At 32.0% G+C, this 18580-nt stretch overlaps 6 protein-coding genes and 2 non-coding genes across 8 annotated transcripts; 6 read left to right on the top strand and 2 right to left on the bottom strand.

Annotated features, from left to right (window-relative positions):
• Positions 1-28: 28 nt before the first annotated feature.
• mybL (putative myb transcription factor) lies at positions 29-2841 on the top strand (the record flags this gene model as incomplete). The annotated part of the gene is made up of 3 exons (XM_004366880.1): positions 29-637; positions 720-906; positions 974-2841. 3 exons carry the CDS (start codon positions 29-31, stop codon positions 2839-2841), a joined length of 2664 nt encoding a protein of 887 aa, XP_004366937.1.
• A 275-nt stretch (positions 2842-3116) lies between these two features.
• DFA_07064 lies at positions 3117-3190 on the top strand. The gene has a single exon. It is a non-coding gene; the product is annotated as a tRNA-Val (tRNA).
• A 1131-nt stretch (positions 3191-4321) lies between these two features.
• On the top strand, positions 4322-6732 carry DFA_07063 (uncharacterized protein; the record flags this gene model as incomplete). Its single annotated transcript, XM_004366879.1, has 6 exons — positions 4322-5185; positions 5257-5352; positions 5438-5518; positions 5598-6014; positions 6076-6348; positions 6415-6732. 6 exons carry the CDS (start codon positions 4322-4324, stop codon positions 6730-6732), a joined length of 2049 nt encoding a protein of 682 aa, XP_004366936.1.
• A 380-nt stretch (positions 6733-7112) lies between these two features.
• DFA_07062 (uncharacterized protein) lies at positions 7113-7717 on the top strand (the record flags this gene model as incomplete). The annotated part of the gene is made up of 2 exons (XM_004366878.1): positions 7113-7260; positions 7344-7717. The coding sequence occupies 2 exons, from the start codon at positions 7113-7115 to the stop codon at positions 7715-7717; spliced, it is 522 nt and encodes a 173-aa protein (XP_004366935.1).
• Positions 7718-8088: 371 nt separating this feature from the next.
• DFA_07061 (uncharacterized protein) lies at positions 8089-8951 on the top strand (the record flags this gene model as incomplete). The annotated part of the gene is made up of 2 exons (XM_004366877.1): positions 8089-8212; positions 8287-8951. 2 exons carry the CDS (start codon positions 8089-8091, stop codon positions 8949-8951), a joined length of 789 nt encoding a protein of 262 aa, XP_004366934.1.
• Positions 8952-9801: 850 nt separating this feature from the next.
• DFA_07060 lies at positions 9802-9875 on the top strand. Its single transcript has one exon. It is a non-coding gene; the product is annotated as a tRNA-Phe (tRNA).
• Positions 9876-10629: 754 nt separating this feature from the next.
• On the bottom strand, positions 10630-12872 carry DFA_07059 (uncharacterized protein; the record flags this gene model as incomplete). Its single annotated transcript, XM_004366876.1, has 2 exons — positions 10630-11147; positions 11174-12872. 2 exons carry the CDS (start codon positions 12870-12872, stop codon positions 10630-10632), a joined length of 2217 nt encoding a protein of 738 aa, XP_004366933.1.
• A 293-nt stretch (positions 12873-13165) lies between these two features.
• clmA (ANTH domain-containing protein) lies at positions 13166-17936 on the bottom strand (the record flags this gene model as incomplete). The annotated part of the gene is made up of 8 exons (XM_004366875.1): positions 13166-14065; positions 14155-14331; positions 14394-14536; positions 14607-14817; positions 14901-15107; positions 15199-15287; positions 15441-15581; positions 17906-17936. The coding sequence occupies 8 exons, from the start codon at positions 17934-17936 to the stop codon at positions 13166-13168; spliced, it is 1899 nt and encodes a 632-aa protein (XP_004366932.1).
• Between the last annotated feature and the right edge of the window lie 644 nt (positions 17937-18580).

Genomic DNA, 18580 nt, shown 5'->3' with positions numbered 1-18580 from the left:
ACCCCTTCTTCTTTTCTTTGTGTACTTTATGGATAGCGCAGATGAAGATGATTACTATGATGACGAAGATGACGACGATGATTACGTAACAAGTCTAAATTCACAGCAATACAATAATAACAGTAATAATCAACAAAATCAACAAGGAGGAGATACTTATAACTATTACGACGATCAGACAGACTTGGTAATAGATGAAGATGAAGAAGATCTAAAGAATCTTCAAAAAGTATTAGAAGATGAAGATAGCAATGATGATGATGATAGTGACAATGTTGTAGTAGAAAAGAGTAAAAGTAATAATAATCAAGACTTTAAGATTACTATAAAAAAGAAACCAACTACTACTACTACTACTACTACAACATCAACAACATCAACAACCTCTACAACTAACAATAATAATAATATAGATAAATCAATAGTTTTACATAGTAATAATAATAATAATGGAGTACTAAATAATATACCATCTCTCGGGATTAGTTTTCTAGAGAATATGGAAGTATTGGAAACAAGTGGTATGGATAAAGAAGAAGCATTGAAAACTTTACAATTAAATCAAGAGTATCAAAAACAATTAAGATTATATCTTCGTAATATTGATGCTTCAATCATTTTAAATCAACAATTATTGGTAATTATAACATATAATTATAAATAATATGATCTTTTATTTAATATTAATTTTCTTTTTTTTCTTTTATTTTATTTTTTAGTCAAAAGCAAGAGCAAGTTTATCAATATCAGTTAATCCAAAAACAGAAAATGTTGGAAATTCTAAAAGAGCTGGTGTTGCACCTTATTTCCAAGATTCAGAAGGTGCAGTACCAAATGATAATCCAGATACTCAATTTATTAAAGCAACTTATAATAATATGCCAACTTATTTTAAATCTAAAAGATGTATGTAAACCAGAAACTCTAATTATGTCAATCTCTCTCTAATCTTTTATTTTCTATTTTTTTTTAGGGACAAAAAATGAATTATCAACATTATCAAAAGGAGTTAGAGAAAAGAATATGCAAATATTATTATTTAGATTATCACAAAGAACACATTCAAAGGATGAATATGATAGGGAAAAGAAAAAGATTGAGAATTTGACGCTGTCTGATTTGGAAGAGAATTTGGATGGATTGGAATGGGAATCGATTGTACATGAATATTTACCTGGACGTACTCCAATGGAATGTGAATTGAGATGGCGTAATGCTGAACATCCTCTTATCAACAAACAACCATTTACAAAGGAAGAGGATAAAAAGTTGCTTGAACTTTCGAAAAAGTATGGTAGTCATTCATGGTCTGATGTGGCACAGGAACTTGGTAGTAATCGTCCTGCTCTTCATTGTTGTCAGCGTCATCAAAGATCCCTCAATACTAAATTTATGAAGCGTGAATGGACAAAGGAAGAGGATGAGATTTTACTTCGAGAGTACACAAAGTATCGAACGTTTGGTGACAAGAGTTGGCAGCAGATTGCAGAGGCTTTAGAGGGTAGAACCGGACAGCAGTGTCTACATCGTTGGCAAAAGACGTTGGATCCGGCCATTCGAAAGGGTAGATGGACAGCCGAGGAAGATGAGTTGCTCACCAAGGCAGTCGAGTCGTATGGCAAGGGCAACTGGATCCTCATCAAGAACCATGTTCCTGGACGTACCGATATGCAGTGTCGTGAGCGGTGGTGCAACGTGGTCGATCCGGCACTCATCAAGGATCCGTGGACCGAAGAAGAGGACAAGATTCTCAAAGACCTGACTGCCAAGTATGGTGTTGGCAAATGGGCCATTATTGCCAAGGAACTCGGTCGACGAACGGACAATCAATGTTGGAGACGTTGGAAACAGATAAACAGCAAAACACCATTCCTCAAAGAGTACAGAGAGGTATTGAGCAAGAAAAAGGAAATCATCGTCAGTAACTTTGTTGGACGTGAAAAGGAAAGACCAGCCTTTGATATTAGCGATTTCATCTCTGAAGAAAAACTAAAAGAAATGTCTAGTTCGGAAGCTCTCCAACAACTATCTCGTCAACAAACTCCAAAATCAAAAGGTTTGATTCCAAGTAAAGCTTCGAAAAAAAGAAAGAGTAAAAGAAAACAAGATAGTGATGATCAAGAAGATAATGGTTCAACTTTGGAAGAGCAACAACAAGAGGAAGAAGATGAAGAAGAAGAAATGACAGAAGAACAAGTTAGGGGATTACCAACTATTCAACCTCCTACTATGGAAACTCTAATTGAAAGATTAATGGATCAATCAAAACAATTGGAACAACAATTATCTCAAAAAAATCAAAATAATAATAGTAGAATGGATACTAGTGATGATCAAGTAATTGAAGAGATGATAGATAATAATAATAATAATAATAATTCTACACCACCAACAAATACCCTTCTACCTTTTACTCCTACTCTTACACATACTACTATTCCTTCACCTCCATCATCTACACCAAAGAAACCACCTAGATCATCTGTTGCAAGACCAAGAAAATCACAAAAAACAACACATGTCAACAATACAACGACCGCCACCACCGAGTGTGAAAATGATCAAACTTCCACAACTAGTACTACTTCTACTACCTCTACTACTTCTACTACCACTACTCCTAGAACACCAAAAGCAAGAACACCAAAACCTCCCAAGGCTCCAAAGCCCCCAAAACCACCAAAAGAAGCCAAACCAAAGGCATCTAGATCAAGAAAATCAACATCCTCTACTGAAATCCCACAATTACCAAATTTGGTACAAGTCTTGCCAATTGCAACAAGAGAACAATTGGATGAGAATATTAATATTAATAATTATATACAACAAAATGAACAATAAACAATAATAATTGCTTTTTTTTTTTTTTTTAAAGTAATTCTTTTCCTGTTCTCTCCTATCGGGAAGAGTAGTACTCAGAAGTTACAAAGTTTTATTAATTATACTTTTTAATTGACCAGCAAGAAATAAAGATTATCTCAAGAAGAATTAAAGTTAATTTGTTCTGGGGGTTTGTCCATGTCTATGATACATGTTTTATGGACGTTGATCATTTATCAAAAAGGATGGCCGCGGGTGTATTTTTGTGCTGCGCTATTAATTTCGCACATCTAAAAGTCAGGATGGTGTAGTTGGTTATCACAAAACCTTAACACGGTTTGGGTCATGGGTTCGATTCCCATTCTTGATAAAGTTTTTTGTTTGTTTTTTGTTTGTTTTTTGTTTGTTTTTTGTTTGTTTTTTGTTTGTTTTTTGTTTGTTTTTTGTTTGTTTTTTGTTTGTTTTTTGTTTGCAGATGATGTTGGTGAAAGCTGTCCATTCTCTTGCAAGTTGAGCCAGGTACTGTGAGGTGCATCTTCCTTCCGTAATTTGCTTGTTGTCCAGTAGAGCTTGGTATATTTCACCCAAGGAGATTATTTGGCCGTTCTTGGATAGTATAGGTTTTGATCTAATGGTCAGAGCTTCACCTTTCATTTTGTTGTTGGAGAATGGTCACTCTTTATGGCCCGACAGACCATAATAGCAATGTTGATCCTGAAAGACTGCCACCAGACCTGTCAACATCACGGATTCTATCAAGTTTAATCAAATTTAATCATGGATGCAATTAATCAGCGTAAAGACAACCAACCGAGGCGACCGTAGCGATGAAATCACTTCACTAAAATGGACAATGGTATCCCCCGACTCTACTGTAAATAACTGGTGACCAAAGGGTCCGTATACGTATAGGAATCGGCGTAGGATTCGCTGTAGGCCAAATAACTCTTTGCCACAAAGGTTATCTCATTTCATCATTAAACTAAACAAAATAAAATTTCTAGTGGTGATCCTGGATACCCACCATAGTAAAAAAAAAAAAAGTTTTTGTAACTACTATAACTATGAGATATCTATATATGAGGATTAGATAAAATAATAAGATAATCAATGTTTATTGAATATGTTTGGGTTTAAATACTCGCTGGGAGCAGAGTAGTATGACACTATGCTCACAGTTTTCATCATATTCGTATAGTACTCGTTATTTCCTACATTTTAATATCTGTTTCATCGATTTTGAAGAAAACTACAACAAAACCATGACATAAAAAAAAAAAATAAACAGAAAAATTCTCGAATTAAATAGATGAAAGAAATAAAACAAAAATAATCTCTAGTGAATCTTTATAGTTACATTATTATAGTCCTATCAAATTCCTGTATATTTTTAGAAAAAGCTCAGAAAATTCATCAGTTTGGTTTGAAAAAACAAGGAATTTAAAAGATCTTTTGGGATGTTGATTTAATCAACATCAAATTTTTATTGTAATCAAATAAAATGACAAATACTACTATTACTACTTTTACTAGTATTAATACAATTAAAACAACAACAACAACAACAACAATCACATTTAAAAGTGTGATACAGTCAGAGTATATCAGAAGATTGATATTCAATCAAGTCGGGTTGATATCAAAACAATTGGCCAGTCATGTAAAAGAAAAGGGAAAAACAGAATATGATCAAAGTATGATCAATACATCGTTAAAGGGAAAAGATATCGCAAAGTTACCTAGATTTGAAATGATTTCAAGATTTGCAATGCCGTGGAACTTTATCAAACATTATCTTTCATCATCATCACAGAATGATGATGTTAATGCTGAAACCAAAATAAGATTATTTGCAATCTCTAGATACTGTGCACATCAAAACGCAACATTGGACACACTTGAACATCTTGTTGAATGGACTCCTGCATTTAATCCTCAACAACAACAAGATGGCAAGAACAACAACAAAGATTGTTACAGACACGTTCGAAAACCATATCGAGCAGGAGTAATGAACTGTGGAGGACCTTCTTTTAAGTATGGTTTTGCATCAGATATTGCATCGGTTGGAAATATTGATATTCTCAGATACCTTGTCACCAGATATCCCAATATCAATCTTGCAGGTGCAAAAGATAATGCTGCCAAATTTGGATATCTCTCGATTATGAAACTATTAGAACCATTTAAAACACCATTAAGCAAACAAGGTAGAAATGGAGGAGAATACACAGAAAATGCAGTTAGCGATGCAGCAGGGAATGGGAGTTTTGACATTATCGAATACCTGTTTGAAAATGGATACACATCACTATTTTCAGACTATACTCTTTGTCGGGCAAATAGTCATTTCGATATTTTCAAGGTAAATAAATACCAAAACAATAACAAGCTAATTAACAAACAAACAACTAATTATTATAATTTTTATTATAGTATCTTGTAGAGAATCTAACCGATAAAAGCTATCTTAAAGATGCCGATGGATATTTAGAAGGTGCAATCAGTAGTGGTAATTTAGATTTTGTAAAGGTATGTATGTCTATATATATAAATTTTAATCATCATAAACTAACTAATCAACCCTATACCAATTAATTAATATATTACCACTTAGTATGTTTATTTCAATGTGACCAAAGATCCAGGCTATGGAATTGATAAAGCTGCAGAAAATGGTTTCATTGAAATCATTAAAGTATGTTTCGACGTATTATTATTATTATAAATATTAGACCATATATATTAACACACACACACACTCATATATTCTATAGTTCCTTCATGATAATAAAGTTGGTAAATCTGAAAATTGGGAAGCGGCTATGTCTCATGCTGTAATGAATGGAGATTTATCAATGGTTGAGTGGCTTCATCATAATAGAACTGAATCACGCACAACTAATGAAATGGACTATGCTTGCAGTTATGGTCACATTTCCATAGTTGAATGGTTACATTTTAATAGAACTGAAGGATGTACAACCAGAGCAATGGATTATGCCAAAACTTTAGAAATAGTTCAGTTTCTTCACATCAACAGAACAGAAGGTGCATCAGCAAATGCCATTGACAATGCATCGTCTACAGGAAATTTGGATATTATAAAATATCTCTACTCTAATAGAACTGAAGGTTGTACCCCCAGAGCGATGGTATATGCTATAAAGAACAATCATATCAATGTTGTAAAGGTAATTTTTATATATATATTAATTAATTTCATTTAATTAATTTCATTTCATTTCTTTATAGTTTTTGTATGAAAACAAGATTGGACAATGGACAGAAGAGGTAATGAATCAAGCAATTACATATAATTGTTCGATAGAGATGATATTATTCATTGATGATAAATTAAAAGTTGGATGTACATCACCTAGATCTGTTGAAACTGCTGCAAAAAATGGAAGATTAGATATCATTCAATATCTTCACCAACATCACAATACATCATCATCATCATCTATTTGGACATCTAACATAATGGATAATGCTGTTGAATATGGACACATTAATATTGTAAAGGTAAATAAATATATAATACTAAAAAAATATTGTATTTTATAATTATTTATTTACTTTTTTTTTTAGTATTTACATGATAATAGAAGTGAAGGATGTGGAAAAAAGGCTCTATCCTCTGCAGCAGGAAAAGGTAATTTAGAAATGGTCGAATTTCTTTACGAGAATATTGTCAACCAATCCAATGATAAAGTGACCCCTTACACTTATATTTCAAACATACCTGTTATGAAATACCTTTTGGATAACAATATAATTGATATTAAATATATCTTCCATCATTATTATTCTGGTGATTTCGAAATGGAGGCATTCATTAAGAAATATGGACAACATCCTAACAAAAAGATTAAAAATATCATCACTACATTCTTTGGAAAGAAATAATATACTAAAAAATTGAACAACCAATAAACCTCAACTTTAATGATTTGAAATAATTTCTAATTATATATTAAAACAAATTAGACGTTTAGAAAAGTTGAATGATATCTTGAAATGATGCACGCTTGTCTTTTTAACCATTGGATAAATTTTTTCAATCTTGAATATCTCTTTTATGCAACCAATGTTTCGCGGGCTTTATTCAACCATTCATAATGATAACCTCAACAACAATCACACCAATTTTAAAAGATTGGTTTGGCGCCACAAACAAGATGGATGAAACAACTCAATTAGAGAAAACACTAAACTTTAAAAGAACTCTCAGTACCAAAGTTTAGTCTTTTATATATTTACAAATCAAATAATTATATTAATCTAAAATGCCAGGTATCAAAGATGACTATACACAAGATCAATTATTGAACATGTTGTATAAAGAGGTTGCAAGTATTGCAAGAGGTTTAAAGTTACCATACAATGGTAAAAAGATTGAAATTGCTCAAAGTATGCTATCAACTTTATCACAAAGTATTTATATTAACTGTCTATTTTTTTAAAATTATAAAGGAATCATTCATCTTCAATCAAAAGGAATCACTCTTGAAGTGAAGAAATCAATCAAAAGGAGCAAGTAGAGGTACAAGAGTCGGATGACGAACAAGAAGAGTCTGATGAAGAGGAACAAGTGGAATCTGATGATGAACAAGAGAAAAAAGCTACATCTAAACTTGGAAAAATTAATATTAAACTAGTAAAAGAGGAAGGGTTTGACAATATGATGGGAAGTGATGGAGCCGAGTCATTGTACGAAGATGGCCTTCACAAGTTGCATCCAAGAATTGCCTTTATCTATCATGTTCATCGTGAACAATTTAATGATGGTACTTGTGAACTTGAAGATTCAATTATCAAGAATATTAGAAGTGGCAAGAGTAACAATACTGATGATTGGTTGGAAATCTATAAAAAGTTTAACAAATGTTAAAACAAAAAAAAAAAAAAAGAAAAAGACAAATCAAAAAGTCTGTCTCTTTCCCTACCTCTCTCTCTTTTTGAAAGAAATACAAATTGTAAACAGTTATTCATTTAAGCTGTACAATTCAATTTACATAAATAACTAAATATAAATAAAACCTTTATTAAAAATAGATTTTGAATGGTTTGGCGGCTTTTTGCAACCATGGTGTTACAATTTATCAGATTCAACGGTGATCAATAAATGATGATTAGTTTGGCGCCACAAACAAGATGAAACAACTCAATCAACACTCAACCAGTTATAAAGAAAGAGTTTGATACACGACGTCCCCAAGCATCATACTGCACAAGCTTTGTTATAAATAATAATAATATAAAATGCCAAGTGTCAAAGATGAATATACACAAGATCAACTCTTGAACATGTTGTATAAAGAGGTTACAACCATTGCAATTGGTTTAAATTTACCATGTAATGGTAAAAAGGATGAAATTGTTCAGAGTATGTAAATAGAATATTATCATATTTTACAATCAAGATTATCACATCATTAATTTATAGTTTTTGTTAAAAAGGAATCATTGATCTTCAATCAAAATCAAACAAAAAGGAGGAGGAAGAGGAGGAAGAAGAATCTGATGAAGACGAACAAGAGAAAAAAGTGACATCCAAACTTGGAAAAATTAATATTAAACAAGTAAAGGAGGAAGATGAAGAAGAGGAAGATGAAGAGGAGGAAGAAGAAGAAGAAGAGGAACATCAAGAAGAAGAAGAAGAAGAAGAAGAACTATCAGAATTTGAAGAGATTGAACAAGATTGGATATCTGATCAAGAGGAATCAGAAGAGGAATCTGAAGGTGAAGAGGATAGAAAGTGGAAATCAAATATTCTACCACGTGACTATTTACCAAAACATCTGGCTGATTTACCTCTTGTTAGAAACAGTAAATTAATCCAAAGATACTTGACCAATCCAGCCAGACTCAACAAACTCAAGAGATTTATTCCAGAGGTATGGTTTGACAATATGATGGGAAGTGATGGAGCCGAGGCATTGTACGAAGATGGCCTTCACAAGTTGCATCCAAGAATTGCTTTTATCTATCATGTTCATCGTGAACAATTTAATGATGGTACTTGTGAACTTGAAGATTCAATGATCAAGAAAATTAGAAGGGATGAGATTAATTATCATAACGATGATTGGTGGATGGAAATCTATAAACAATATAACAAATGAAAAGAAAGATAAATCAATTGTAAACAGTTATTCATTTAAGCTGTTCAATTTATTAAACAAAATAAAAACCTTTTAATTTTCTAAAAAATATTTTAATGAATATGTTGATCCACTCATCCATCCTCCTAGCTACAAGATATTAAAATTTTTAAGAGGATCTAAGGATTTAACATAGATTTTAACTCTTGCAATGGTGATGTGCAACTTGTGGAATAAAAAAACTTGGGTGATCAGAAGTTTGCAAAAAAAAAAAAAATTCTATTTTAATTAGTTTCATATGACTCTTGATGAACTTTGTTAATTTTTTTCCTTTCTATCAAGATGCTCCCAAAACAAGAAAAAATTAAACCAAAAAAGATCATCGTCTGGCTTGCGAAATAAGATAACATCTATATTGGATGTTCCCAAAACAACAAAAAAATAAGAAATAGAAATGAGTACTTTCACATTTATAATATTTTCTTTCAAACAATTGTTTATTTTTCATTTTTTAAGATTTCTCGGTCAGGACCTTCATAAACTTAACCAACTGAGCTAACAAGGTACTCGATGCTCCCAAACAACTAAAACACAAGTAAAAAAATATAAATATAACCAAATTTTAGTGTGGAAACCTTGAAACCGTAAAAAATGCATTGGGGCTCAAATTTTCCATTCTTTCCATGGGGAACATCGAGTACCTTGCAAAATAAGATAAAAACTGAGCTAAAAAGGCTTGGATGTTCCACAAACAACAAAAACACAAGTAAAAAATATAAAAATAAACCAAATATTAGCTTGGTAACCTTAAAAATCGTCAAAAAATGCATCGGGGCTCAAATTTTCAATTTTTTGTTTTGGAAACATCCAAGCCTTGTTAGCTCAGTTGGTAGTAGCGTAAGACTGAAGATCTTAAGGTCGCTGGTTCGATCCCGGCACAAGGCAGCCCAAAAGGCACCTGTTTTGATCTTTTTTGCTGCCTCTGCCTCTGATCCAAGTTTTTTCATGATATTCTGGTAGTAGACACAATTCCCTACAATTTTATCTATTTTTTATTGATTTCTGACAAAACCACACCACTAAAACATGGTCTAGAAAAAAATCACTGGAAAAAGCATCCAGCACAAGGCATCATCCTTTTGATGTTCGAATTGTTTTTTTTGCCCCATTCCCTCTGATCCAAGTTTTTTCATGATATTCTGGTAGTAGAAACAATTTTTTTTTTCCAAAAGCTGCAAATATTTCATCACTAGATTCAACCACCAATTCTTTGGTTTCAGTCGAAAGTTTTGAGAAATTGATCAAACAGTGGAGTGACTCTTAAAATTTCATCATCAAATTGATTTTAATACTGACCTAAATAAAAGAAGAGGGGTATTTGATAGGTATAAAAACTTTGGGAAATATTAATCCTTTTTTCATACTTTTAAAATACATGGTTGTAAAAATATCGAACCATTAAAAAGAGTAACCATGATACTAGTCTATCAGATGCCTCTAAAACACAATATTGTTTGAATCTTTGTTTTGCATCACTCGAGATCTCTAGAGTACTATCAATGATAATATCATTGTTATTGTTATTGTTATCATGATCATCTTCCTACAACTATCTCTATGAATTCATCTTTTACTTTCTCCATAAAACAAAACTGATAATGAATATTTATTCTCGTTATTAATTTTCCTTTTTCTTTTATTATTTTCTTTTATATTTTGAATCTTGAATGGATTGTTCAGATAATTCTGATTTGTTCAAGACTGTACCAATATTGGTGATGATTAGATATTCATATTCTCTTGCCATGTGAATAGGGTTATACGTGTATCTAGTTTGTTTAAACTTGTCCATCCATTTAATGTATTTATCTTCTCTGGCTTGGTGTCTATAGTAGGCGATGAATTGATAATAGACACGATCAGATACCGTGGTACGAGCTTGTCTTGCCAAAGTTTCTGCCATTTCAAAGTATCTAAGGGCAGGTTCTTCCATCTTGCACAACAAACAATAGTAAATGACATGATTCAATATTTGTTGAGCATAAAAACAATTTGCACTATTGATTTGTTCAATTCTCTTTTCAAATTGTTCAATCTTTTCAATACTATTATTTTGTAAATGAAATACAAGTGATGCTGCCAATTTATCAAAATCTCGATCTTTTAATGGTCCAATTTGTAATATTAATTTCTCCAATTCAACTTTTGCCAGTAAATCTTTAAAATTTTCTTTTTTTTTTTACTATTATTATTGTTCTTTTCTACTTTTTCTTTTTCAATTTCTTTTGAAATGACAACTAAATAATAACGCATTAAATAACTAATGATGGCTGGAGAATATTCTATACCAAAACTATTCATTTCTCTAATCCATCTTGTCACCTCTGTACCATACTTTCTAGTGATGGCAGTTGATAATAACATTTCGTAGAGTTTGAGGGGTGGTCTAGAGTGATACTTGACCGATGAAATCTCGACCACCAAAGTATAGATATCATCTATAATCTTTTTCGACCATGGTGCTTTTGATTTTAAAATGTGTGCCAAAATAATATGAAGTAGTTCCACCGTCATTTTACCACGTTGTTTTAGGTTATTGAGGAGTGATACAATCTCTTGACCATCGGTTCTACGTGCACAAAACAATTTGGTACGTGCACTAATCACCTCGGGTGTATCCAATAAAAAGTTGTAGTTGCTATTCTTGACATGATTAAAGAGAGATGTTTCAACTTGTTGCATATCCTTTCTATTTAAAATGACGACCAATGCAGCTACTGTTTTGGCAAGTGGTATAGTATTACTTTGATCCAAATCCTTCCAAATCTGATCCATCAGATCGTATCGTGCAAGACTTGCAAATCCAATCAACAACGTGTGATATACATGTTGTCCAATCTCGTAGCCTCTAGTACGCATCTCTTTGTACATTGTCAGAGTACGTTCAACGTCACGTTTACCATGATTCAAAATACTCTCCAACACTTGTGCATTGAGTTGGTCTGATCGATCGGTCAACCAAGTCGATCTGACTGGATCCATCACCTTTTTGATCAACTCTTCCAAATATAGCGCTCCACCCATTGCAACGGCCAATTTCAATCTCTCAACCATTGTAGCAGAGTTCATAAACACACCTTGTTCCTTTTTAGCAATGATATCTTTGACTACCAATCTTGCCAATCCAAACTCTCCAATATCCACACATACACCCAACGCCATATTATAAGTATTGATTGTAAATTTATCCTCCATATTGGCACGCATGTATTTATAGATGGTAAGGAACCGAGAATGTTTTTTATATTGTTTCATGTATTCCAACAACATACTAAACAATTCGATATCATTGATCTTTAAATTCTCCAACCATCCAAAAAGACCAAACAATATAGTTGGATGATTATAATCTGATCCTTGTAGAACCAAACTTGCCTCTAATCTTGATCGATCAAATACTCCATCTACCATCAACTGTTGAGAGAAATAATCATGTAATGCACTCTTTTCCAAATATAATAGCGGTGATTGTTTATAATATATATGTTGTGTATCTCTTATTTCAAATGGTGATGGTTCTATTGTAGAATCTATCAAGTTTTCATCATCAATTGAATTAATATCTTCTTCTCCTTTAACTGTTGATGATATATAGTTTTCAAAACTTTCTACTTGTTTTTGTTTAATTGGTTCACTATAATCATTTTTTTGTCTTTTATATTTATCTATTTGTTGTTGTTGTTGTTGTCTTGATGGTTTAACCTTTTTACTTATTCTCTCTTCTATTACAATCGAACAATAATATCTTGTAGTGTTTATGATTGAATTTGATGATTGAAAAAGTTTTGTTAAAGTAGTAGTAGTTGTCGTTGTTGTTGTTGTTGTTGATATACTACCAACTCTATTTAATAGAGATGATGAATATCTAATTAAATTATTCATCATAAATATATAAAGGTTATTATTAAAAAAAAAAAAAAAGTTCTTTTTCGTCTTTTTTTTTACCAAGTCATTCATTTGTTTACAAAAAAAAAAAATATAAAAAAAGACATAATAAATTAAAATTTATTTGTTTATTTTGTTTATTTTTTTTGTTTTAATTATTTGGTTTGTTTGTATCAGTAAGAAATATTATTATGATTTTGATTTGATTTTAAAAATAAATGTTTTGAACTTGTTGAGTATTTGGTTGGTTCATTCCCATACCCATACCCCCGCCGTTGTTGTTCATTGGTCTATTCATCATATTTGGTTGGTTCATTCCCATACCCATACCGCCGTTGTTGTTCATTTGATGGTTGCATCATCATGCCTCCATTTGGTTGCATACCCATATTCATATTATTCATTGACGGTTGTCTATTCATATTGTTGTTGTTTGGTTGCATCATCATGTTGTTATTTGGTTGCATTGGAACCATTCCACCATTATTCATCATATTACCATTATTCATTGGTGCCATTGGTTTCATCATCATATTGTTGTTGTTTGGTTGCATTGGAACCATCATCATACCACCACTGTTTACCATACCACCATTATTAATTGGCATCATACCATTATTCATACCATTATTCATCATATTACCATTATTCATTGGTACCAACATACCATTACTACCACCATTTACCATGTTACCAAAGTTTGCTCCTTGATTTGGTCCGATACTTCCCATCTTGTTCATGTTGTTTGGCTGTTGAGGTGTGACGGGTGTCATTGTAAAGGATGAAGTCGAACTAAATGGAGAGGATGAATTGGAAGAAGACTCAAATGCTGCTTTAATTTGGAGTGCCTTTTCATTGTTGACTGGATCAAATGGATTACCCATTGAATTTCTGTTTCCAGCACCACTTGATATCATATTGTTATTGTGATGATGATGGTTATTATTATTATTAATCATTGGGGACAATGGTTGTGAAGATGATATTTGGAATGGATCAAGTGGATCGAATGGTTGTTTTGCTGGTGCATATTGATTATGTTGTTGTCGGAAACTACTATTATTATTATTATTATTGTTATTATTATTATTTGGTGGTGGTTGTTGTTGAATCGATGGTGAATATACATTATTATTATGATTATTTGAATTTGGTGCAGGTGAATTTGGTGCTGAACTAAATAAATCCTCCTACAAATATTTAAAAATAAAATGTAAATAAGATTATCTTTTTCTTTTTCTTTTTTTCTATTCCTTTTTTTTTTTTTTTTTTTACATACATCAAAATTAAATGAAGTATCATCCATTTTCTTTTGATCAAAAGTATTTGATGGTTTGAAATGACTACCCAAATTATCTCTTTGTTCTTTACCATTGTTTGGACGACCCATTGGAGGATGATCATCATCCAAATCTCTTAAATACTCTTCCAATCCTTTAACAACTGTTGATGGTGCCTAAATAAATAAATAAATAAAAATTAGATGAATTTGATTTGATTTTGTATTATTTGACTTACAGGAGATAGATCAGGTAATTCAATATGGAATTTTCTTCTTGATGAATCAAAGAATCTAATAATATCATCAGTTTCTCTCATAAAAACCTTATAAATTTCAAGAGCTGTAGTTGCATCTCTCTTTGTCATGTTAAAGTATAATTCTAAAGAAAAAATAAAATAAATTAGAAACGACGAATTTGATTGATATTTATCTTTTTCTCTCTCTCTTACCTAAAACACTTAATACAGCATCATTTAAATTACAATAAATCTTAAAACTATCCTTTAAAAGTAATTCAAATGCATTGATTGTAATAATATTATCACAAACCTCTTCGACGTGAGTTGCCAAGAGTGCATCAAACTGTCTTTGCATCTTTGGAATCTTTTTTAATAATTGATCAATTGATAATCCTTTGAATGATTCCTTTTCAAATTCGCACTAAATCAAAAACAAAAAAAAACAAAATCAATAAGTGTTTCATACTGCTGCATCTATCTATTATTCTTAACTTTGTTACATACATGCATTTCACGATAAGCAAATACCTTTTCTTCAAGATAAGAAGAGTATTTACGAATGAAAACAGATTGTTGATGAGCTTGAGTAGATGTCATATCAGTGAATCGAGTCAATGGGAAAATCATTCCACGATGTGATAAATCTTCAAGGAATCTAACATTTCCTCCTCCAAACAATCTATGGAATACAACCAATGTTTTTAATACAATCTAAATACACACATATATATCAGATAGATATTTAAAAAGAAGAGATTAGTTATTTGTGGCTATTATTTTTGTTTTTCTATTCTCTACATACAATCCAATCAGGTTGTTCTAATCTTCTTAATAAACTCATATACAAGTCACCAATTGGACCTAATCTTTCATGAGTATAAATAATCAACTCTAAAAGTAAAAGAAGATAATCATAATAATAATAATAATGATAGGGTGAATGAAAAAATCGGTTAACCTTTTTTGTATCTTTTCTTTTCCTTGTTTCTTTCAAATCAGATGATGATATATATATATATATCATCATATTATTTGTATATTTACTTCTAACATGTTTCTCTTTTGGTACTCTCATTTTATGTCTAGTTCCTTTAATAGCTGTCTTTTCCAAGTCGCTAGTGAAACTAGCTTTTACAATACTAGCCTGATCAAGGGCCTTACCCCAAGCATTCGACATGACTCTTCCTTTAAATAATAACTAACTAATACTACTACTAATACGACTACTACTAAATACTAATCTACTTTACCAACAAGATGTGAGTAAAACTACTACTATATATCGCGAGAGTTATTAATAATTACTTTATTAATTCAAACAAACAACAACAACACCAACAGTTTTTTTTTTATTTTTTTTATTTTTTTTTCAACTCCCTTTTTCAAAACCGACTCATATAGTGAAGCTTGATTTCTCCACAAATCAACCAAGCTTATAAAAAATTATTGTATAATTTACTTTGAAATAAATATTAAGAAAAATAAAGAATAAATGATCAATCTTAATTGGTACGGATATTCGTTTGAATTGGACCAAAAAGAGAGCGAGAGAGAGAGGAGACTGTCTCAAAAATAACCGTCCGTATTGTGCAATATATAAATATATATCGCCATCACAACACAAAACCTCCGCGTGATTAGGGAAACCAATAAAGAGGTTTAAACCTCTTTAAGATGATTGGAGGAGAAAAGTGAAATCGACACTACACAAAGAGGCCAGTGGATGGATATAGTATAGATAGTTTTACTTTTATAGGTTGTCCACAGCGGTTCCAGTTTTCAACTTTAGGGTTTATCGGAAATATGTGAGAGATCCATACCCCCCTAGCTGGAAATATTGGGTTATACTGGTCAATTGACCAACAATCTTTGGTCAATCCTTGGAGTTACTCAAGGTCGACCAATCCATCAGCTCCTTGCGATGATGCAACCAACAAATGTGCCAACAAGTCAAAGTTGCCCACCAAAGATTTTCTTTTAGTTTTTGCTGCCACTAAAAATAGAGTGCACCAATCTTTCACTTTTTTTTTTTTTTTTTTTTTTTGATGAAAGAAAAACGAACGACTACTGCTTAAGGGGCGACTACTCCTGTTCTCCACTTCCTCATGCATTCTACAGCCAATCAGGGGTGTCCTCCCTTAAATCGTATGAGGGCATGGAAAAAACCGTGGCTGAACGCGCATGCGAATGTTTAATTGTTAATTAATTAAAATTTTATTTGTTTTTTTTTCTTTCTCTCACTCTTGCTAGAGTCTGCTCTTGATGGAATGGATAGTATTAAAACCGTGTTTGAGATTCATTTTTGGATTTTAGATCTTAATAAACCCAGATACCACCCCAGAGAATTACTACAAATTATTTTAGAGATCTCACACATCCACCACATATATACACACATACTCACTTTTATATTTATTATATTGTGAGTAGTTCCATATTTGGTAAAATCTTTATAGCATGTTGTAATTTTGAACATCACCATCAAAATCTCATAGAACTCAATAGTTACAAAGAAAAAAAAAGGTAATGTAACAACACCCTAACCCAAATCCACTCCTCCTCACCAACATGCTCACAAGGAAGGAAATATCTGATCGACTACCCTTCTGTTCCATCCAAATTTTATTTTTCCTTTTACATTTATTTATTTTTATCATTCAAGTCTAAAAATACAAATAACAAATAATAATAACAAATAATAATAAGAATAATTTTTTTGAAAGATCCCTCAAAAACACGTGTTGGATGATTTTTTTTAGAAGGTACCTTCTAACATTGTTTGCCTGTTGGTTATTTGTTGTTTTGTTGTGACAATTGGTCAAGAGACACCTGCTTTGCATCATCGATGAGGTGATCTCAAGACTATCATATTTTTTCACATAATCATAGTCAAGAAGTATGGAAGGAACCTCCCTTGCCTACGCTTGACGGAAACCTCTTCTCCTCGTCTTTGTTGATTGATTGGGGACTGTGGGGGGCGCGCTCTGTCGCAGCCACCGAGTAGTATTTTTTTTTTTTTTTTTTTTTTTTTTAATTTTATTTATTTCTGGTGAACCGCTACGGTTCGTCTGGTTGAACAACACCATCATTCAAATCCATTTATCCACCAATAGGATTGAAGATCAACCCAACTTCAAGCAGCAGCACTATACCTCTCTACCTACCTACTCTAACATCCCAACAAACAAGCAAGCTACCTCTTCATCATCAAATAATCATCAAAAAAAAAAATAATCAAAGAAAACGACACAGACGAGGCATCATAGCATACAATCTCTCTCTTTGCGTTTTAGAATAGATTTTATTTGAATTTAATCCCCCCGCACATGCATGTTGTGTTTGTTCATCCAACGATGTCTTATACTTGATCAAGTAGGTTCAATAATCCAACAACAAACAAGTATAACATCAACCATCACTTCAACAACCTTAACTACATACCACCAACAGTCCAAGAGTCTGTAGAGCTATTAATTTAGACAAACAAGATAATAGACACCTCTACCTACTACCCATCCATCCAACCATCCATCCATCCATTATTTTCCTCTCCACAAACTTAAGACTTTGAAGGGAGCAAGAGTTATTTTTGTAAAGTGAATCGATTTTATTTTGGATACCCTTTTTTCATAGGACAGGAGGGTTTGTAAACCAATGTTTGTGATCTGCAGATGGCGATGATGACATGACGATCATGATGGAAATTTTTTTTGACGACGAGCGCAAAGGAAAACGATCGGTATTTGGTGTGGACAAGAGCCATGCATGCCCCTTTCTTTAGGGGCTCTTCCCGCCCCACCAACTTTGTGTTTTAATTTTTTTTTTTTAATTTATTTGTCAAGGCTAGTTCACACCATCACCAACCAACATCAATCAAGATTAAGGTTCCACCTATTGAAAACTAGATATCTTTTTTTTTTGAAACAGTCAACAGCCTACCCCATTACTGGGTCAAAGTAGACCTATATAGTACTAAAACCAACAGTAAAACTCAATTGATACCTACTACCACATTACAATTGTATTGTAATTGTAGAGTTATTAGTTAGTTTCATTGACCCCCACTCACTCTTTCCATCCTATCCATCCCTACAAAAAGGTAATAATAGAGCTCAACCATCATCCAAATCAAAATCAATTCAATTCAATTCATACATATCAAATATTATAGCAGAGTTATTATA

This window comes from Cavenderia fasciculata, assembly GCF_000203815.1.
Source record: "Cavenderia fasciculata unplaced genomic scaffold Scf_ET2XIPL01CNAVH-3, whole genome shotgun sequence".
NCBI classification, from domain to species: domain Eukaryota; phylum Evosea; class Eumycetozoa; order Acytosteliales; family Cavenderiaceae; genus Cavenderia; species Cavenderia fasciculata.
The sequence above is the reverse complement of the archived record's forward strand: the minus strand, read 5'-3'. Positions and strand labels throughout refer to the sequence as shown.